Source organism: Phyllobates terribilis, unplaced genomic scaffold, assembly GCF_046119375.1.
Source record: "Phyllobates terribilis strain yellow unplaced genomic scaffold, ASM4611937v1 Scaffold_12__6_contigs__length_324123572, whole genome shotgun sequence".
Classification (NCBI taxonomy): domain Eukaryota; kingdom Metazoa; phylum Chordata; class Amphibia; order Anura; family Dendrobatidae; genus Phyllobates; species Phyllobates terribilis.
The window spans coordinates 72,030,010-72,052,511 of record NW_027362772.1 but is presented as its reverse complement, the minus strand read 5'-3'; the positions used below and the strand labels follow the sequence as shown (position 1 = coordinate 72,052,511).

The following is a 22,502-nucleotide window of genomic DNA, read 5'->3' as shown; positions in this document are numbered from 1 at the left end:
GCCCCGGTTCAGGACCCAGTATGTCCCCCCCCAGCCCCCGGTCTGTCTCCCCTAGTCCCGGTTCAGGAATCGGTCTGTCCCCCCCCCCAGCCTGGTTCAGGACCCGGTCTGTCCCCCCCCAGCCCTGGTTCAGGACTCGGTCTGTCCCCCCCAGCCCTGGTTCAGGATCCGGTTTGTCCCTCCTAGCCCCCTTTCTGTCCCCCCCTGTCCCTGTTCAGGACCCGGTTTGTCCCCCCCAGCCCCGGTTCATGACCCGGTCTGTCCCCCCCCCCCCCCCAGCTCCTGGTCTGTCCCCCCCCCCAGCCCCTGGTCTGTCCCCCCCTCAGCTCCTGGTCTGTCGTCCCCCCCCCCCAGCCCTGTCTGTCCCCCCCCCCCCAGCCCCTGGTCTGTTCCCCCCCCCCCAGCCCCTGTCTGTTCCCCCCCCCCCCCAGCCCCTGTCCCCCCCCCCCAGCTCCTGGTCTGTTCCCCCCCCCCCAGCCCCTGGTCTGTCCCCCCCCCCCCCAGCCCCTGGTCTGTTCCCCCCCCCCCCAGCCCCTGGTCTGTTCCCCCCCCCCCAGCCCCTGGTCTGTTCCCCCCCCCCCCCAGCCCCTGGTCTGTTCCCCCCCCCCCCCCAGCCCCTGGTCTGTTCCCCCCCCCCCCAGCCCCGTTCAGGACCCAGTATGTCCCCCCCCGGTCTGTCTCCCCTAGTCCCGGTTCAGGAATCGGTCTGTCCCCCCCCCCCAGCCCTGGTTCAGGACCCGGTCTGTCCCCCCCCAGCCCTGGTTCAGGACTCGGTCTGTCCCCCCCAGCCCTGTTCAGGATCCGGTTTGTCCCTCCTAGCCCCCTTTCTGTCCCCCCCTGTCCCTGTTCAGGACCCGGTTTGTCCCCCCCAGCCCCGGTTCATGACCCGGTCTGTCCCCCCCCCCCCAGCTCCTGGTCTGTCCCCCCCCCCAGCCCCTGGTCTGTCCCCCCCCCTCAGCTCCTGGTCTGTCGTCCCCCCCCCCCCCCAGCCCCTGGTCTGTCCCCCCCCCAGCCCCGGTTCAGGACCCAGTATGTCCCCCCCCAGCTCCCGGTCTGTCTCCCCTAGTCCCGGTTCAGGAATCGGTCTGTCCCTCCCAGCCCCTGGTCTGTCCACCTCGAGCCCCTGGTCTGTCCCTCCAGCCCCTGGTCTGTCCACCTCGAGCCCCTGGTCTGTCCCTCCCAGCCCCTGGTCTGTCCACCTCGAGCCCCTGGTCTGTCCACCTCGAGCCCCTGGTCTGTCCACCTCGAGCCCCTGGTCTGTCCACCTCGAGCCCCTGGTCTGTCCACCTCGAGCCCCTGGTCTGTCCACCTCGAGCCCCTGGTCTGTCCACCTCGAGCCCCTGTCTGTCCACCTCGAGCCCCTGGTCTGTCCACCTCGAGCCCCCTGGTCTGTCCACCCCCAGCCCCTGGTCTGTCCACCCCCAGCCCCTGGTCTGTCCACCCCCAGCCCCTGGTCTGTCCACCCCCAGCCCCTGGTCTGTCCACCCCCAGCCCCTGGTCTGTCCCCCTCCCAGCCCCTGTTCGAGGACTCGGTCTGTCCCCCTCCAGCCCCTGTTCGAGGACTCGGTCTGTCCCCCCCTCCAGCCCCTGTTCGAGGACTCGGTCTGTCCCCCTCCCAGCCCCTGTCGAGGACTCGGTCTGTCCCCCTCCCAGACCCTGTTCGAGGACTCGGTCTGTCCCCCTCCCAGCCCCTGTTCGAGGACTCGGTCTGTCCCCCTCCCAGCCCCTGTTCGAGGACTCGGTCTGTCCCCTCCCAGCCCCTGTTCGAGGACTCGGTCTGTCCCCCTCCCAGCCCCTGTTCGAGGACTCGGTCTGTCCCCCTCCCAGCCCCTGTTCGAGGACTCGGTCTGTCCCCCTCCCAGCCCCTGTTCGAGGACTCGGTCTGTCCCCCTCCCAGCCCCTGTTCGAGGACTCGGTCTGTCCCCCTCCCAGCCCCTGTTCGAGGACTCGTCTGTCCCCCTCCCAGCCCCTGTTCGAGGACTCGGTCTGTCCCCCTCCCAGCCCCTGTTCGAGGACTCGGTCTGTCCCCCTCCCAGCCCCTGTTCGAGGACTCGGTCTGTCCCCCTCCCAGCCCCTGTTCGAGGACTCGGTCTGTCCCCCTCCAGCCCCTGTTCGAGGACTCGGTCTGTCCCCCTCCCAGCCCCTGTTCGAGGACTCGGTCTGTCCCCCTCCCAGCCCTGTTCGAGGACTCGGTCTGTCCCCCGTCCCCTCCAGCCCCGTCCCAGGACTCGGTCTGTCCCCCGTCCCCTCCAGCCCCGTCCCAGGACTCGGTCTGTCCCCCGTCCCCTCCAGCCCCGTCCCAGGACTCGGTCTGTCCCCCGTCCCCTCCAGCCCCGTCCCAGGACTCGGTCTGTCCCCCGTCCCCTCCAGCCCCGTCCCAGGACTCGGTCTGTCCCCCGTCCCCTCCAGCCCCGTCCCAGGACTCGGTCTGTCCCCCGTCCCCTCCAGCCCCGTCCCAGGACTCGGTCTGTCCCCCGTCCCCTCCAGCCCCGTCCCAGGACTCGGTCTGTCCCCCGTCCCCTCCAGCCCCGTCCCAGGACTCGGTCTGTCCCCCGTCCCCTCCAGCCCCGTCCCAGGACTCGGTCTGTCCCCCGTCCCCTCCAGCCCCGTCCCAGGACTCGGTCTGTCCCCCGTCCCCTCCAGCCCCGTCCCAGGACTCGGTCTGTCCCCCGTCCCCTCCAGCCCCGTCCCAGGACTCGGTCTGTCCCCCGTCCCCTCCAGCCCCGTCCCAGGACTCAGTGTGTCCCCCCGTCCCCCCCAGCCCCTGTTCAGGACTCAGTGTGTCCCCCGTCCCCCCCAGCCCCTGTTCAGGACTCAGTCTGTCCCCCGTCTCCCCGATCCCCATTCCAGGAAGGACTGTCTGTCCCCCGATCCCCATTCCAGGACTCATTCTGCCCCCCCCCCCCAGCCCCGGTTCAGGACTCAGTCGCCTCTGGCCGCCTCACCCCCCTCCTGCTGGCCCCGCTCTCTATGGTCATTTCTTCCCTGACCTTCCCCCTACCTCCACCAGTCCTCAGTCTTCCTCCCAGTTATTTTCACGGTTATAGTTTTCTGTGTGTTGACAGCAAGCAGCGATTGTGTAAATAGACGGAAGCTGCACTGGAAGAGGCAGAACAGGTCACTGCATGATAATCACACCCGGTGAACGCCTGGAAAAGGTCCTGGAAAAGGTCCAAGTGTGGTGAAATGGGGTTGGGGCAATTCTGCCGTTTATTTTTCCTAGTGTTATTTTAAACGGGGTTCATTGTGTCATAAAAATGACCTGCTGGAAACGATTCTCCGGGTCAGGACCATTCAGTGATCTCATTATATAGTTATTATTTTTACTCATTCAGTGCTGTAAAAAAAAAAAAATCTGAACTATGTAAAAAATAGAAAAAAAAAGTGAATATTTTTTTAGTACTAAAAAATAGGAATGTTTTAGTACATATATGTATTTAATTGTAAAATGCTGCAGAATATGTTGGCGCTATATAAATAAAAAATTATTATTATATGCAATGTAATAAAAAATGAATGTAAAAAGGAAACTATTAGTACTAAAAAAAAATACTTTTTTTCTCATTTTCAGTGCTAAAAAAATTAAATAGAAATGTAAAAAAAATTACTTTCCACTTTTTTAAATTTTTTTAGTAATATATAAATACAAATGTAAAAGTTTGGAAAAAATATATATTTATTACATGTTTTTCCAGATTTTTACAAATGTATTTATCTTTAGAGTGTGTGTGTGTATGTATGTATGTATCTATATAATATATATATATGTGCAAATAAAAATAAATAGTGTGTGTATATATATATATATATATATATATATATATATGCAAATAAAAATAAATAGTATATATTTATTTTTTTACATCTTTCTCTCTTTTTCAATACTACAAAAATTACTTGTTTTTATTTTTAGTACCAAAAAAAATACTAGTACTAATATAATACTTTTTTTTTTTGACATTTTTCTTTAGATTTTTTTACTCTATTTCCTGGACTTGAACCTGTGATAATTTGATCGCTTGTACAATATTCTGCAGCACCTCTATATTGTAGAAATTAGTAAACTGTTTCCTAAAAAGCACAGCCTGGGGCTTCGTTCCACAGACTGGGGGCCTGCGCCCAAACGGACGTCCCACCAGGATTGTTGCTGTCAGAGATTTAAGTGGTTAAACGGCAGCAGTCGGAGTTGGCTCCTGTTGGTGCCGCTGGCTGTATAATACGGCATACACCTGCTCTGTGCAGAGTAGGGTGGGCTTCTGAGCCTTAATCTGGGTGAGCAGCACTGCAGTGTAAAGCATGGAGAAATAAAACCGCATCCTTTGTGTGGCGAGTTTCCCTGACTGTTTTGTCCTTCCTTTTCCAGATCGTGTTTGAAAAGCATGGCGTCTTCCTACATACCAGCGCTAAACGGCAGAATGACCAGGATTCCATGATCCCGGGGGTTATCCGTCTCATCGAGCAGGTAAATAATGGGAGTTGTGATCTGGCGGCTGTTACATGCCACGATTCCAACCAAATTTTTGGGGGTCTCCACGTAATCCCTTCCCCTGCTGTCAGCACAGGGAAAGTAGCCTAAAGTCTTTTTTTTTTTTTTTCCCTTCTACCGCTTTGTGTATACAGCTCCTATGCAGGTTCATGTCTAAGGAATAGCAGACTACAAGCAAACTCTGTGTAGTCTGATTCTGCAGCCGTCCCTCCCTCTGTACAATACTTATATTGGCTGCAGGATAAGATTACTTTAGGTTTGTTTCCATGGAGACGCATAAATCTGCATGGGAGCTGTGTACACAAACATGTTTTTAATTAAAACTAATTGCAAAGTTGCTTTATCTTAGATAAAAAAAAAAGTTTGCACTTTACTGCCACGGCCGCCTGTTACACTATAATAATCCTAGCGCCACTACCAGAACCAGTGTAAGACCCTGTTCACGTTAGGTTTTTGACTCTCGCTGAAGCTTGGAAGGATGGCATAGAAATAATGGCGCCCAAAGAGTGAGTACACCATGAGCTAGATGGCATTATAGTTTATGGGCGACTGCTAGGCTTCTGGATATAGGACATAGACATCTTCTGTGAACTTTTTTTTTTAATTAAATGCATTAATTATAGAATAAAAATCATATTTATAATTTGGTTTCATTAAAAATGTTCCATCGTTTTCCTTCTATAGCGTTTTGTCTATTGCTGGCTGCAGAATGAGTTAACTGAGAGTTCGTCAGTGAGCTCGTTCTGACAGATTTTACAACTCTGAGCTCCTCTCAGCTGCTTTTTATGATCAGAGACCACATCAAAGTTGAGCTGAACTTTGACATGGTCATAAAAAGGCAAATGTAAAAAAAAACAAATAAAGTCCATACTCTCTAGCTCGGTCACTCGTAGGCTTTCTTTTTACAGATGCGTCTTGAAAACCTGATTTATCCCACCGAGAAGTTTGCATCCTGGGTGGGTGTGAAAGGGTCTGGAATTCTAGAATCTTGAGATTCTAGAATTCTTTGAAGGAGGCTGAAAGTCTGGGCAGACCTCACAGCTGAGGGTTTGCTACAGTTGGATCCAGTCTAAGCTAATCTGCGTGAGCCATAAAGTCTGGACTCCAGTCTACAACACTGTTTGTTCATGAGTGTCATAAAAGTTTTAAAAAGGGATTTTAGTATAATCCCAAAGATACCAGGGGGGGTTAAAGTCTACAGAAACCCTCAGAACAAATTGAACGCTTCTAAAGTGGAAAATAAAGTAACTTTGTAAAACTTCTTGATTTAAAAAGAAAAAAAAGACATTGATGAGAACACTGATTTCCCACAGTTTAACCCCTTATATGCTGTGGCCTATAGCTGCCGCAGCATCTAGACGGTTTAGACAGAGGGAGAGATTCTCCCTCTGTCAGCTCATTAGACACAGTCAGAGGCACAATGATGGGCACGATGCACTGCAATACAGAAGTACTGCACTGTATTATGTGTGCCATCAATTTAGTCATTAATGGGACTAGTACTAAAAAGAAAAAAAAAATATTTTTTTATTAAAGAAAAATATATATTTAAGTTTTTCTTAATTAAGAAAAGTATTTTTTAGTATATTTTACTATTAAAAAATAGAAATGTAAAAAAAATATAGTTTTCTACATTTTTTTTTAATTTATTTTTTAGTACATATGTAATAAAAAAGAAATAAATAGAAATGCGGATTTTTTTAATTTTTTTTATTAGAACTGAAAAAAAATGTAAGGTTTCTTTACTTTTTCCTATCTGTCAGTCCATGAAAAACGGACAGAAAATGGACAGCATGTGAATGGTATCCGAATGCGGTCTAATTTTCACGGAACGTTACATAGGAAAAAAAAATATATGTATTTTTCACAGCCGAGAAAAACTTTTTTTTTTTTAGTAGTATTTTTGGAGGGAATGTCTCAACATATTTTTAACACTTAAAAATAATCTAAAAATGTAAATAATATATCTAATATAAAAAATGTAAATAAAAAAATATGTAATATAAATGTTCTAAAAATGTAAATAAAAAAATATGTAATATAAATATAAAAAATGTCAATAAAAATATAATAAATCTACAGTACAGAACAAAAGTTTGGACACACCTTCTCATTTAAAGATTTGTCTGTATTTTCATGACTTTGAAAATTGTACATTCACACTGAAGGCATCAAAACGATGAATTAACACATGTGGAATTATATACTTAACAAAAAAGTGTGAAACAACTGAAAATATGTCTTATATTCTAGGTTCTTCAAAGTAGCCACCTTTTGCTTTGATGGCTGCTTTGCACACTCTTGGCATTCTCTTGATGAGCTTCAAGAGGTAGTCACCGGAAATGGTTTTCACTTCACAGGTGTGCCCTGCCAGGTTTAATAAGTGGGATTTCTTGCCTTATAAATGGGGTTGGGACCATCAGTTGTGTTGTGCAGAAGTCTGGTGGATACACAGCTGATAGTCCTACTGAATAGACTGTTAGAATTTGTATTATGGCAAGAAAAAAGCAGCTAAGTAAAGAAAAACGAGTGGCCACCATTACTTTAAGAAATGAAGGTCAGTCAGTCCGAAAAATTGGGAAAACTTTGAAAGTGTCCCCAAGTGCAGTTGCAAAAACCATCAAGCGCTACAAAGAAACTGGCTCACATGAGGACCGCCCCAGGAAAGGAAGACCAAGAGTCACCTCTGCTTCTGAGGATAAGTTTATCCGAGTCACCAGCCTCAGAAATCGCAGGTTAACAGCAGCTCAGATTAGAGACCAGGTCAATGCCACACAGAGTTCTAGCAGCAGACACATCTCTACAGTAACTGTTAAGAGGAGACTTTGTGCAGCAGGCCTTCATGGTAAAATAGCTGCTAGGAAACCACTGCTAAGGACAGGCAACAAGCAGAAGAGACTTGTTTGGGCTAGAGAACACAAGGAATGGACATTAGACCATTGGAAATCTGTGCTTTGGTCAGATGAGTCCAAATTTGAGATCTTTGGTTCCAACCACCGTGTCTTTGTGCGACGCAGAAAAGGTGAACGGATGGACTCTACATGCCTGGTTCCCACCGTGAAGCATGGAGGAGGAGGTGTGATGGTGTGGGGGTGCTTTGCTGGTGACACTGTTGGGGATTTATTCAAAATTGAAGGCATACTGAACCAGCATGACTACCACAGCATCTTGCAGCAGCATGCTATTCCATCCGGTTTGCGTTTCGTTGGACCATCATTTATTTTTCAACAGGACAATGACCCCAAACACACCTCCAGGCTGTGTAAGGTCTATTTGACCAAGAAGGAGAGTGATGGGGTGCTACGCCAGATGACCTGGCCTCCACAGTCACCAGACCTGAACCCAATCGAGATGGTTTGGGGTGAGCTGGCCGCAGAGTGAAGGCAAAAGGGCCAACAAGTGCTAAGCATCTCTGGGAACTCCTTCAAGATTGTTGGAAGACCATTTCCGGTGACTACCTCTTGAAGCTCATCAAGAGAATGCCAAGAGTGTGCAAAGCAGTCATCAAAGCAAAAGGTGGCTACTTTGAAGAACCTAGAATATAAGACATATTTTCAGTTGTTTCACACTTTTTTGTTAAGTATATAATACCACATGTGTTAATTCATAGTTTTGATGCCTTCAGTGTGAATGTACAATTTTCAAAGTCATGAAAATACAGAAAAATCTTTAAATGAGAAGGTGTGTCCAAACTTTTGGTCTGTACTGTATATTATATAGAAAATGTTAAAAAAATATGTAATAATGTAAATAAATATATATAATATAAAAAATGTAAATGAATATAATATTTAATAATATAGAAAATCTAAATAAAATAAATAATATTGCAAATAAAAATTATAGAACATAATAAATGTAACAAAAAATCTAATAATTTAAATATAAAAATGAAAAAAAAAACACTTGTCCCCCAAAAAGACAAAAAACATTCTTTGTGCCCTCAAGTAACAAAATAGCTGCGTCCTGCCGCGCTTAAAGGGTCACTAAATGCTATAATTTTGCATATTTTTTTCCCTAGACGTCGGATGTGCTCCTCCAGTGGACTCCTGTAGAAGAAGATGGTGAAATGACGCAGATTCATTATTCTAAAAAAGTAAGAGGAGTCTCCGCCACCGCTGGCGATTTACCACATTTGCTCTTCTACCGGTAAAAAAGAAGCTTGTTGACTGTTTTCAAATATTCCGGCTAGATAAATGTAAAACTTGTAATAAATTCTTCCTTGTGCTATTATATTATAATAACACAACTTTTATGTATTTTTTTTTTTTTCGTCCAGGAGTCTCCAGGCAGCGCAGTGTGCCGAGCGGAGGACGATATGTTTGATCCCGGTTATGAACCAGACTGGGCAGTCATCAGCACAGTAGGAACCAAAGTTCGCCCACAGGAAGATTTGTCGGGTGGGTAAATGTAGGTCTTGTCCCTGTCTTTGATGCGGGCTCGCATGCTGAGCCCGCATCTTTCTCCGCATATGATCACTGATTTAATCAGCCATCATGCACCTTTAACAGCTGCGGGTGGAGCAGAGCAACTGTTAACCAGTTAAATCCTTCTGCCAATCACTGACTGCAGGATATAATGTCGGTCGGCAGCGTGTCATTCGTCCAGCCCATCGGCGCCCCTGTCACGTGATCCATGGGCTGTTATGACAGCCTGGGGTCTGCAGAAGGCCATGTGCCTGTCATTACAATCCTGTGAACGCCGGCTTGTATCCAGCGTTCACAGGAGATATTTCTGCTAAACATAGCAGGGCTGAAGCCCTGCTGTGTATAGCACTTGGATGATCTTAGCTTCAAGTCCCCTAAGGGGACTATTTAAATTCAGTCAAAAGTGTAATAATTTTTTAGTTTTTTTTTAAAAAAAGCACAAGTTTAAAAATAAAACAATATAAAAAATACACACATTTGGTATCTCTGCATTCAGAACCGTCGGATCTATCAACATATAAAATAAATTAATCTGATCGGTAAACGGCGTAATGAGAAAATCAAAATGCCAGATTTACATTTTTTTGGTTGCCGCGACATTGCAATAAGAGGCGATGAAAACATCGTATCTACCCTAAAATAGTATCAGTAAAATCATCAGATCTGGTCTAAAAAAATAAGCCCTTACCCGGCCCCAGATCGTGAAAAATGGAGACGCTATGGGTCTCGGAAAATGGCGCCATAAGTGAAATTGATTTTTTTTCTCACAAATTTCCGATTTTTTTTTTCCACCACTTAAATAAAGAAAAAAACCTATACATGTTTGGTATCTGCGAACTCGTAATGACCTGGGAAATCATATTGCCCGGTCAGTTTTACCATATTCCGAAAACTTTATTATTCACACCCACAAACGTAAATGTATTTTATGTGATCTAACTACACAAAGTATCAAGTATTTGTGACGTTTAAAGGAAATGATATCTGGTTTTCTAAATATTTCTAAAATATAAATCTGAAAAAATTGTACCGTGCATTTGTATTCAGCTGCCCTGAGTCAGTACTTTGTAGGACCACCTTTCTCTGCAATTACTGCTGGGGTCTTTTGGGGTCTGTCTCTACCAGCTTTATACATCTAGGTGACATTTTTGCCCCATCTTGTTTGCCCACTCGCTCAGTGAGGTTAGATGGAGACATCTGTGAACAGCAATTTTCAATTTTGTCAGTGGTATTTCTGTCTGGACTGTGACTGGGCCGTTCACACACATGAATATGCTTTTATCTAAACCATCCATTGTAGCTCTGGCAGGATGTTTAGGATCATTGTCCTGCTGGAAGGTGAACATACACCCTGGTCTCAAGTCTTTTGCAGCCTCTAACAGGCTTTCTTCCAGGATTGCCCTTTATTTAGCTCCATCCATCTTCCCATCAACTCTGACCACCTTCCCTGCCCCTGCTGAAGAAAAGCCTCCCCACAGCAGGATGTTGCCACCACCATGTGTGACGGTGGGGATGGTGTTTTCCAGGTGATGTGCAGTATTAGTTTTCCGTCGCACATAGCGCTTTGCTTTAGTCTCATTTGACCAGAGCCCCTTCTTCCACATGCTCGCTACATGGCTTTTTGCATGCGGGACTTCTTATGGTTTGCTCTCAAAAATGGCTTTCTTCTTGCCACTCTTCCCTATAGGCCAGAATTGTGGAGTATACAACTAATAGTTGTCCTGTGGGCAGATTCTTCTACCTGAGCTGTGGATCTCTGCAGCTCCTCCAGAGAGACCATGGGCCTCTTGGCTACATTTTTTTAATTAACACTCCCCTTGCTTGGGATGTCGGTTTAGGTGGACAGCCATGTCTTAGTAGGTTTGTAGTGGTCATACTCCTTCCATTTTTGGATGATCGATTGAACCTTGCTCCTTGAGATGTTCAGAGCTTGGGCTGTTTTTTTGATAACCTAACCTTGCTTAATAACCTTTTTTTTATAACCTAACCCTGAAGAGTCTCCACAACTTTATCCCCGACATGTCTTGTGTGTTCCTTGGATTTTCTGATGTTGTTTGATCCCTAATGTTTCTAACAAACCTCTGAGACCTTCACAGAACAGGAGTAATTATACCGAGAATAAATTACTCACAGATGGACTCAATTTACTAATTGTGACTTCTGGAGGCATTTGGTCACTCAGGATTTTCACACTTCACAAATACTTGCTACTTTGTGTTTGTATATCACATAAAATCCCAATAAAATACAATTGTGTCGTGGGGGAAGGCTGATGGGCATTCCGGATAGGATCGTACTGCTTTAAATGTAGCTGTCGGTGATTGTCAGTGGCTTTTAAGGGGTTAACAGCGGCGATCACTCACTCTGTGTTCACTTTTCCTTTAACAGCGGTGAAATCGGGGAACCGAGGCAAATGGGCCTTCTTGTTCAGTCTGTCAGAACTCAAGTCTGTGCGTAAAAGCAAGATGGGCCTGAGCTGGTCCTATCTGATATTCACTACCAAGGACGGGGTGTCCTTCCAAGCTCTTCATTTTCATCAAGGTGGAACGAAAGCTCTGCTGAAGGCTCTCCGGAAATACGTCATACTGGCCGTGTAAGTAGCAAACTTGTGCCATTTATCCAAATAAATCAGCTTTACTGTGTAGACGGGCTGAGTCAGCAGAGGACAGGGAATTTAATAGCTGTCGGCAGAACAATTTTTCTGATCTTCAGTTATTCCATAAAGGGGTTTTCTGGTTTCGGAAAAAAAAACCTATCTCCTAAGTGCAGTTTAGCTTAAAAAAAAAAACCCCTGTGCTTTATACATTGTCCCCAGGTTCAGAGTTGAGTGTCTGACAGTATTCCTGGTGTCCATTATTGGCTGCAGTGCAGATGATGTACAATAAACACTGCAGACAGTAACAGATACCGGGAACAGCAGTGGAGACTCACTGCTGGACCTGGGGAGGGTGAGTAAGGTACTTTTTTTTTCTCTTTCTTCCCCTTGTCTTAGAGCTAGAACTTTTTTGTTTTTTTATTGAAAGCAAACAAAAAGTAACACAATTTCACCACTAATTATTTATTATATTTTGCTTTTTTACAGTGTTCATTTTTGCAGCCTATGCAATTACAGTAATACCAGACCTGTATAGATGTCCCCCCCCCCCCCCTTTTAATTGGTGGGGGGGTGGGGGATTTTCTATCTGTTTTTTCAAGAGCCATACCATTTATATCTTTCTGATTATGTAGCTGTTTGAGAACTTGTGTTTTGTGCGGTGACCTGACTATTGTATTGATAGCATTTTGGGGTACATACAACTTTATTTTTAAAGAGGTGAACTCACTAAAAAACAGCAATTCTGCTGTTTTTCAATTTTATTCTATATTTTTTTCTTTATTGTGTTTATTGTTAACTTTTTATTTTGATAGAACTAACTTTTACAGACTCCGTGATACCAAATATATATTTTTTTAAGGGAGTGATTTTTAATTTTTTTTTTGCTATGTTTTTTTAATACTTTCTTTACCTCTAATTTATTTTAGTATTTTGATCACTTGTCCTATGTCTGGGGCGGCGGAGGCGTCCGGGGCGGCCAAGGGGCACTTGGGGCGGCCAAGGGGCGGCGGAGGCGTCCGGTGCGGCCAAGGGGCACTTGGGGCGGCGGAGGCGTCCGGTGCGGCCAAGGGGCACTTGGGGCGGCCAAGGGGCGGCGGAGACGTCTGGGGCGGCCAAGGGGCGGCGGAGACGTCTGGGGCGGCCAAGGGGCGGCGGAGGCGTCTGGGGCGGCCAAGGGGCGGCGGAGGCGTCTGGGGCGGCCAAGGGGCGGCGGAGGCGTCTGGGGCGGCCAAGGGGCGGCGGAGACGTCTGGGGCGGCCAAGAGGCGTCTGGGGCGGCCAAGGGGCGGCGGAGGCGTCTGGGGCGGCCAAGGGGCACTTGGGGCGGCGGAGGCGTCTGGGGCGGGCAAGGGGCACTTGGGGCGGCCAAGGGGCGGCGGAGGCGTCTGGGGCGGCGGAGGCGTCTGGGGCGGCCAAGGGGCGGCGGAGGCGTCTGGGGCGGCCAAGGGGCGGCGGGAGCGGCCAAGGGGCGGCGGCGGCGTCTGGGGCGGCGTCTGGGGCGGCCAAGGGGCGGCGGCGGCGTCTGGGGCGGCGGAGGCGTCTGGGGCGGCCAAGGGGCGGCGGAGGCGTCTGGGGCGGCCAAGGGGCGGCGGAGGCGTCTGGGGCGGCCAAGGGGCGGCGGAGGCGTCTGGGGCGGCCAAGGGGCGGCGGAGGCGTCCGGGTCAGGCTTGATAATACACCCATTATCTGCAGCAAATGAAGGGGGCTTGGCTGAGACCCGCTGCATGCATATATAATGATATATAAGCCACAGTGCATTAAGGCATTAAGCACACAAACCCAGCTTCACTGTCTATAAGTTACCAGATAGGGAAGCAATGGAATAGTGTGATACTGCAAAATCAGACTACATAGCTCTTTTGTAGTCTGTTACCATGGAGACACACAGACTAGGTATGAGCTGCAGAGCTAAAATGGCAGGAAATATTATAATTTTTTAATTTTATAGCGCCAACATATTCCGCAGCACTTTACAATTTTAGGGGGAGTTATACAAACAATACAGAATAAGCATATCTCATATTGAAAGGAGTGAGGGCCCTGTTCGCAAGCTTACAGTCTATGAGGAAATGGGGGAGACACAAAAGGTAAAGTGTACGTATATTGTATAATGCAGCCTTGATATACTAAATAGGATAAATAATAATACATGGACTGGTCGCCAGCCAGTATGAGTGCAGTCCTGACCGAGGGTATTAAGTGCATGGATGGTATGAACCTGAAATTGAAGAAGATTTTAATATGGGGGAAAACTGGGACGGACAGATAGTGTGTGGAGGCGATACGCCAGTCTAAAGAAATGGGTTTTTAGGGTCCGCTTGAAACTGTGGGTATTGGGAATTAATCGAACTGTCCTGGGTAGTGCATTCCAAAGAATTGGCGCAGCACGCGAGAAATCTTGGAGACGGGAGTGGGAAGTTCAGATTATGGAGGATTTTAGTTTTAAGTCATTGGCAGAACGGAGGGCACGTGTAGGGTGGTAGACTGAGACAAGGAAGGAGATGTAGGGGGGTACTGAAGCATGGAGCGCTTTGTGGGTAAGCGTGATAAGTTTAAATTGAACTCTATATTGGATGGGTAACCAATGCAATGACTGGCACAGGAAAGAGGCATCGGTGTAGCGGTTGGCGAGGAATATGATCCTGGCTGCTGCGTTAAGGACGGATTGGAGAGGGGAGAGTTTAGTAAGAGGGAGACCGATTAGTAAAGAGTTGCTATAGTCCAGACGAGAATGAATAAGAGCTACAGTAAGAGTTTTTGCCGAGTCAAAGGTGAGAAAAGTCCTGATTCTTGATATGTTTTTGAGGTGTAGATGACATGAACGAGCGAGTGATTTGATGTGAGGAGTGAAGGAAAGATCTGAATCAAAAATGACCCCAAGACAGCGGGCTTGTTGCTGGGGCGTAATGGTGGAGCCACAAACGGAAATGGCAATATCGGGCACAGGTAGATTAATGGAGGGAGGAAAGACGAGTAGTTCAGTGTTTGACAGATTGTTTTAGATAGAGGGAGGACATAATGTTAGACACAGCAGAAAGACAATCACTGGTCTTTTGTAGTAATGCAGGGGTGATGTCCAGAGCAGAGGTGTATAATTGGGTGTCATCAGCATAGAGATGGTACTGAAAACCGAATCTGCTGATTGTTTGTCCAATAGGGGCAGTGTATGGAGAGAAGAGGAGGGGGCCTAGGACTGATCCTTGAGGAACCCCGACAGTAAGGGGAAGTAGGGAGGAGGAGGAGCCGGCAAAAGACACAGAGAAGGAGCGGTCAGAGAGATAGGAGGAAAACCAGGAGAGAACAGTGTCCTTGAGGCCAATAGTACGGAGCATAGTGAGGAGGAGCAGGTGATCCACAGTGTTGAATGCTGCAGAGAGATCCAGGAGAATCAGCAGGGAGCAGTGACCATTAGATTTAGCTGTTAGTAGATCATTAGAGACTTTAGTGAGGGCAGTTTCAGTAGAATGTAAAGAGCGGAAACCAGATTGTAAATGGTCAAGAAGAGAGTTGTCTGAGAGATAGCGGATTAGACGGGAGTGGACCAGGCGTTCCAGGAGTTTAGAGATAAAGGGAAGATTGGAAACAGGTCTGTAGTTGGCTGTGCAGTTCTGGTCAAGGGATGGTTTTTTAAGTAATGGATGTATGCTGGCGTGTTTAAAAGAAGAGGGAAAGATACCAGATGAGAGGGAGAGGTTGAAAATTGCAGTCAGGTGAGTGGTGACAGCTGGAGAAAGGGACTGAAGGAGATGTGAGGGAATAGGGTCACTGGTGCAGGTGGTAGGGCGAGAAGATGCAAGGGGCCTGATCACTTCATCTACCGTGACTGGTTCGAAGTCAAAAAGTGAGTAAGATACAATGTGGCGGGGGAGAGCATGCATAACGTTTGGCGATTGGGAGAAAATTTCCTGTCGGATATGGTCAATTTTTTCTTTGAAATAATTGGCCAGATCGTCAGCGCTGAGGTCGGTAGTCGGGGCCTGTGCTGTTTGATTGAGGAGAGAATGAAACGTGTCAAAGAGGCGTTTAGGTTTATTGGAAAGTGAGATGATGAGGTTGTTAAAGTAGGTTTGTTTGGAGAGGTAGGGCAGAGTTATATGTTTTCAGCATAAATTTATAATGGAGGAAATCTTCGGGCAGATTAGATTTTCTCCACAGCCGTTCAGTACACCTGGAGTACCTCTGGAGAAGACGTGTTTGAGGCGTGTGCCAGGGTTGTCGCCGTCTATGCCGAATTGTTCTTTGTGTAGGAGGTGCGGCTTCATCCAGGGCACATAGCAATATTTCTTTAATCAAAATTTACAGCAAAGTTGTTCCTTTTAACTTTAGATTTATTGGGAGAATAGTTAAAAATTAGATGTGAATGTGCGACCTCGGGTAAAACAAGGATAAACCAATCAATGCAAAATAGTTTCAGCGTGAAATCGGATCCTCCTCCGGCAGGTAAACGCCATCTCTTACTTTTCCTCCCCATATTATTCTATTCCTAATGCCCTTTTTAATCGCTGTGGATAAGCTCCTGTTTCCTGGCCGGCTCCGCTTACCTCGGGCAGGGTGCGTCCATCAGTGGTGAGGGAGCAGGCAGCACAGCGCTAATAGTGGCCGCTCCGTCCTCCCGTCTATTATTCATGAGCTTCATCTTGTCAGAACCAAACGCTTCAGTTTCACTTCCAGCCGCTGCCGGATCCTGCGGGCTGCTGACGGATGCAGAGCCGGGCTATTAGGAGAACTTAGGTGCTGCTTAAATTGCTTCTCAAGTGCCCGTCCTGGAATTCCTTATCAATTAAAGTGAAGCGGATATTACGGTACTATACGTTCTGATAGAATATTAAAGGGATATTCTACGGTGTTTCTCCCTCTCTCCTACAATGCTAAAAGTAAGCTGATCTGTCATCAGATTTCAAACTTTAAACATTATTCTACGGATTTCTCAGACCGGATGAGGCTGCTGTACTTGCTGTGAAAATCCACTTCAGAATGGATATATAATCCTGATGATTAAATTGTGTTCTAGGAGTCCAGCTACAACCGGACCCCTGAAATGCTCATTTTATTATTGGGCAGGAACACTTTCTTGATGTATTATACATCCGTTCTTGCGTGGATTTTCAAAGTCAGTACACCAGCCCCGTAAGTTCAAAGAGATATATAAAATATTTGTATTGTGAAATCTGGTGACAGATCGGCTTTAAAGCACCGCTATCCTTTGGCCCATAACCTGTAGAAAAGCACAGTCTTGTTTTCTTCATCCCACCCCACAACAAATTTAAACTGCTTTTGGTACACGTAGTCTAATATGTGCTGTACTGTCAGTAATCTGCAGCTGTCCACCCTATTTGAGTGGGCGGTTCCTTTTCATCAACTGTGAAGACTCGGGGTCTTTCGTGGGTGTAACGCTACTCAGACAACACAGAGTGAGGGTAAAACAGTGTGGCAATACTTTATTAAACCACAAAGCGGACAATAAACACATAGAACAGTCCCAGCAAATACCCAAGATGGTGCAACATTACACAGTCTCACCCTTCCGCCCGCATGGGATAGAACAGCTGCAACTTTTGAGATTTCCAGGGCCGACTACCTCAACCAGTGGGCCCCCACAGAGAGAAGGTAGCGGCAAGCTTAGGAAGCTAGCTGTCCATCGAGGTACAAGACCAGGAGACCCGAGAGTCCCAACCTAGCCTCTCCGAGAGTTTTCATGGGGCCAGATGACTGGCTGGCCCCAATTTGGCTTCTCTGAATGTCTCCATGAGTTCCAGGTGGGTCCCTCCTGGCAACCCCAAAGAGCATATCCATGACGCCAGGTGACTTCCTCGTCCCACCCTGGTCTCCGCAAAATGTATCCATGGTCTCTCTGATGGTCAATGGAGCAGATCCGAATCTTTCCAGTCAGGGCCGATACCCTTAGTGCGGAATCATGTAGAATCCAAATCTGTGTCTCTTTGGGTAATGCCATGCAATCCATCTGCTGTCCTGAAGGATGTTTCTCATTCTCCTTGTATAGTCTTTCTGATTTTCTGTCCCTAGTCTGACTGCTACAAAAACACATGTCCCTTCTGCTTCTCAGGGCTCAGCCCCCTGAATGGCAGAACTGCTCTCACCCCCCCCCCCCCTTTCCCCCAAAAGCTAAGTGTGCATTAGTGGAGGTATCTTTGTCGATCGCATCACCTGGGTCTACATGTGAGACTCCCTGTGGTGAAGGCTCCCCCGGCTCTTCTTTCAAAACTTACACAAGGGGTCTAGACGATTTTTGAACAATGGTTAGAGGCTCCTGAGATACTAAGGAGATTACTGGAATGCTGGACACTTTACAATTTAAATTAGTGTACATAAACTGACGAGCAAGCAGAACTTTAATAAAACACAGCCAGAAATCTCTGATAAAACACAATAAGGTATTTCTCTTGGATTAACAAATCTAATTGCCTGGCTAATTAAGATTTTACGCTGTATCGTCACATCAGCATTACCAGCACTATAAGTGCTGGGACTTTCTATTCCTCACTTACCAGCACTCAGTTGTCCAATGGATTGCCGGCCTCTCTCACACTGCAAACAGGCATAACATGGACAACTGAACAGTAGGAAACACTAGCTCCCCTCGGCCTCCCCAAAGGGGTCAGAGGGGGTTCCGCCTTGCCGCATGGGGTGAGAGGGGTTCCCGCCTTGCCGCAGGGGTCAGAGAGGGTCCCTTTATGAGTGTTTTAGGGCTTAAATTCACTTGGATTTGCCATTACTAAGGTATAAATATGTGGCACGTTGGCTTTGGGGGTCATCCTATAAGTGGGCCCCTGACACAATAAGAGCCATATACATCTGCACAGGGGCTGCACCCCCCTAGAAACTTCCACCACCATATTATGACCCATTGGGTTGTATAAGCTTCTTCTGGAGCCGCACCCCTCCGCTTTCACCCTGCACTGTAGAAGTTGCCTTCTTCTTCACCTTTCTTCAGGATCGGGGAAGCCTCGGACCATCTGATGGGGTTTGGACGGTTGTGTTGCTTTCTCGCAGTCAGCACGCGCTGAATCCTGCAATCCGCGCTCTGACATTGACTCCTAATAGTGATGTCTGTGTCATCACAAAGCTCATAACTGCTGATGAGGAGCCGCGGTCCTTGGGTCTGATTTGTGCTGCAAGGACAGAATAGCAGAGGCCGGAGATGGATCTCATTAGTATTAGAGCCGGTGATTGTCAGTCACTCGTGACAGCAGCAAGGATCTACAGAGGAGCGAACATGCCGCGCCCATCGCCTCCCAACCTATCATCACAGACACCATATTTTTTTGGCAATTTTTGATGTGTTTTATGCCACTTTGTATTTAAAAAAAAAAATAATAATTGAAAATCAACTGTAACCATTTAGGGTGAAAAACAAAACTCGCCTGGCTACGTCTTATATAGTTGTAACTGTGCCAATTTTTTTTTTGTCCCAGAACTGCCAAGCATCTGGACCTTCAATGGTGTTTTGCATTTTGCATGCTTACTCATTGGCTTCAGACTATCCTATTTAGGGTCTATGTTTCTGTAATGAACATGTTTTTATATTTTCAGGTCTCCGAAGGATTCTCGCCTCTTTTTGGTTTATCCCCAGGACTCTCACGCCCTCTCCCACTCCTTCGATGAACTCCAGATGTTTGACGATGGCTCCTCTGACTTGGTGTCTGTAAGTTCACTTCATATATGAATCTCGAAAGAAACACTATTGGGTCCGGCTTAAAAAAGACAGACACAGCCGGAAAGAAGGTCAAAAAGCCCCCACATAGCCTCCTGTGTACACTATGAGCCCCCACATAGCCTCCTGTGTACACTATGAGCCCCCACATAGCCTCCTGTGTACACTATGAGCCCCCACATAGCCTCCTGTGTACACTATGAACCCCCACAATAGCCTCCTGTGTACACTATGAACCCCCACAATAGCCTCCTGTGTACACTATGAGCCCCCACAATAGCCTCCTGTGTACACTATGAACCCCCACAATAGCCTCCTGTGTACACTATGAGCCCCCACATAGCCTCCTGTGTACACTATGAGCCCCCACATAGCCTCCTGTGTACACTGAGCCCCCACATAGCCTCCTGTGTACACTATGAACCCCCACAATAGCCTCCTGTGTACACTATGAACCCCCACAATAGCCTCCTGTGTACACTATGAGCCCCCACAATAGCCTCCTGTGTACACTATGAGCCCCCACAATAGCCTCCTGTGTACACTATGAGCCCCCACAATAGCCTCCTGTGTACACTATGAGCCCCCACAATAGCCTCCTGTGCACACTATGAGCCCCCACAATAGCCTCCTGTCAAGATCCTCTGCTGGCAGCTCTTGTGTAATCACCGACCAATGATGTCCCAGATGTACTTGATGGGGACAAGTCTGGAGACACTGCAGCCCTGGGAGCAGGTATAGGCCACATAGGCTGCTCACAGTGACACCAGCAACATGTGGCCTGGAGTTGTCTTGTTGAAAAATGTCTCCTGGAACATTTTGGAGAAATGGAAGCATTACTGGTTCCACCACCAAATCAATGAAATTCTGAGCTGTTAGTACCTGGAATCGACAGGAGACACATACAAAAGTAGCCCCTGTTCATGAACAGTATATGGACCCTTTGCAGTCTGATCGCTCATAATCACAATTCCACCTGCTTTGGAAGTGGCCCCATTAACTTCTTGACCCCTGTGTTGCACCAACGGTAAGTCCGCACCTGCCTGGAATGAAGACTAAAATGGTCACGCTCCCGTACATTATGTCACCACACACCATAAACCCGGGAGCAGGGCCGGTGTAACGTTCCTTAGTGAAGGCCTCTTCATGACGTTTCCCATGTGATCTCCAGACCAGTTTCTGGTTATCATTGCATCCGAGACCAAAGCGGACTCATCGTTGAAGAGAATAAACCTCAATTCCAGCCTCAATTGCCGTCTTGCTCTGCACCATGATAGCCTTTGAGAGCGGTGGTACGAGGTCAATGGACCCCTGTAGCTGGATGTCTGGCTCGTAGACCCATGTCATGCAGATGCCTTCTGAGGTTTGTGTAGACGCCGTGTAATGCTTTAGGCTCGGTATGTGACGTCTAATGTCACTTCCAGTACAGAATGTATCACTGCGCTCCATTCTTCTAATCTGATGAGACCACGTGAGCAACATCATGGAGATACGTGAGAACATAACACTTGTCTTCCTCCCAGGATTATGGCTTGGGCTGGGATAATGTAGCAGCAGAGGATCTTGATGATTTGCCCAAGTGCATTCAGAGGCAGAATCGTCCCCAGTCGACCGTTAATAACTGCACTAATAGCAGTCTGCATGGTCTAAACGTTCTCCCATGGCTGCAGAGTCTCCAGACTTGTCTCCCATCAAGCATATCTGGGACATGAATGGTCGGTGATTCCAAATGAGCTGCCAGCAGCGGATCTTGATGATTCAGTTGCAGAACCTTCCTCAGACGACCATTAATAACCTAACTTATAGCGGCCTGCATGGTCTAAACATTCTCCCGTGGTTGCAGCGTCTCCAGACTTGTCTCCCATCGATCATATCTGGGACATCAATGGTCGGTGATTACAAAGGAGCTGCCAGCAGCGGATCATGATGATTCAGTAACAAAACCTTCTTCACACGACCATTAATAACCTCACCACCCTGTGATTTCCATCATTCCTGACACAATATATACATTTTTTTTTTCTCTAGAGATTTTTCCAAGATCCGTATTCTGCAACGTTCGGCGGTTTCTCCAAAGTGACCAATTTTTTCCGTGGCGCATTACGGCACCAGGACGGCCATCACCAAAGACCCCTATCTGAGATGGCGGTCGGTCTGGAGGATGAACCAGGCTTTGAAGTGATCACCTGTGTGAGTAGTGAAGGGTTTTTGAAGGCCGCCGTCTGAGCCCCTGAGGACTGCGGGGGTGTATTGAACGAGGTTTGGTAAATTTAGAGAGTTTTATGCAGCAGCTTTCAGCGTGTTAAATGGAGTCTTGGGTATCGTTATTGTGGGTTTTAGGCTGTAAAATCACATCCAGAAATCTGTTTCAGCAAGTGGAGCTGGGCGAGCGTCCAGTCATCCAGCGCCAGGCACCTGTCAGCGAGCAGGAATGGGAATCCTACATCGATTCTGAAGGTCGAGTGATGAATGTGGATAGCTTGAAAAAAAGGATATTTTCTGGGGTAAGTGAGGCTGCACGGATCAGATCTTTACACTGCAGCATTCACTGCAGATCCCGGTCCAAAAAAAAAAAAAAAAAGGACCGCCGCACTTCCATCTAAACACACTAGATGGCGCCATTCCTCAGCTTTGGGTCCACTGCAGATATCACATCTACTTAATGAAATGCGCTGATGTTCATTGGATTTTTTTTTTTTTTTAAGGGATTGTGCCAAGGGCTTCGCAAAGATGCTTGGAAGTATGTCCTGGGCTATTATCCATGGGATAGCACAGCGGAAGACAGAAAATCTTTAGTACGGAGAAAAACGTAAGCAAATAGCAGAATTGGGTGGTGTGAGACCCCTAGTGGACAGGATTGCTAGTACAATGTTTGTGCAGTTACTGTCATACCCGCAGTCCTGGTTCTGCATACAATGGCTTTCTTTACTAATTTAAAGAAAGAAGGGACGTTATCAAATACTTTTTCATTTTTATTGTTTGGAAAAGTTTTCCATAGAACTTACTGATCGCTATGTTCCGAACCCGAGAACCTGGGTCTTGAGCCCCATCATTAGTCCTCTATGGGACTGCTGGTACTCTGCTTTCTCCAGCACTCCCATAGACAATGAATGGCGCAGAGGTCGAGCATCTACTCCATTCATTGACTTGCGCTGTATTGTGGAGTGCACCTCCATTCTCAGGATCTAGGGTTTGATTTTTTTGGCATTTCTATGGGTCGCATCTATCGTACCTCTGGATTCTGAGCCCCTTCTTGAATGGAGCTGGCTGTGTGCATGCAGGACCCCTCTGCTCCTCCTCGGCTATCTCCAGCAATCCCGTG

At 47.4% G+C, this 22,502-nt stretch overlaps 1 protein-coding gene across 1 annotated transcript in view; it reads left to right on the top strand.

The window, feature by feature from the left end:
* Positions 1-22,502, top strand: part of TBC1D17 (TBC1 domain family member 17) — a 46,301-nt gene that overhangs the window by 3,142 nt on the left and 20,657 nt on the right. The window contains exons 2-9 of the mRNA XM_073655960.1: positions 4,364-4,462; positions 8,508-8,582; positions 8,766-8,886; positions 11,302-11,506; positions 19,060-19,171; positions 21,209-21,370; positions 21,553-21,684; positions 21,886-21,989. Of these exons, the coding sequence (XP_073512061.1) occupies positions 4,364-4,462; positions 8,508-8,582; positions 8,766-8,886; positions 11,302-11,506; positions 19,060-19,171; positions 21,209-21,370; positions 21,553-21,684; positions 21,886-21,989 (1,010 nt within the window). The remainder of the gene's footprint in view (positions 1-4,363; positions 4,463-8,507; positions 8,583-8,765; positions 8,887-11,301; positions 11,507-19,059; positions 19,172-21,208; positions 21,371-21,552; positions 21,685-21,885; positions 21,990-22,502) is intronic.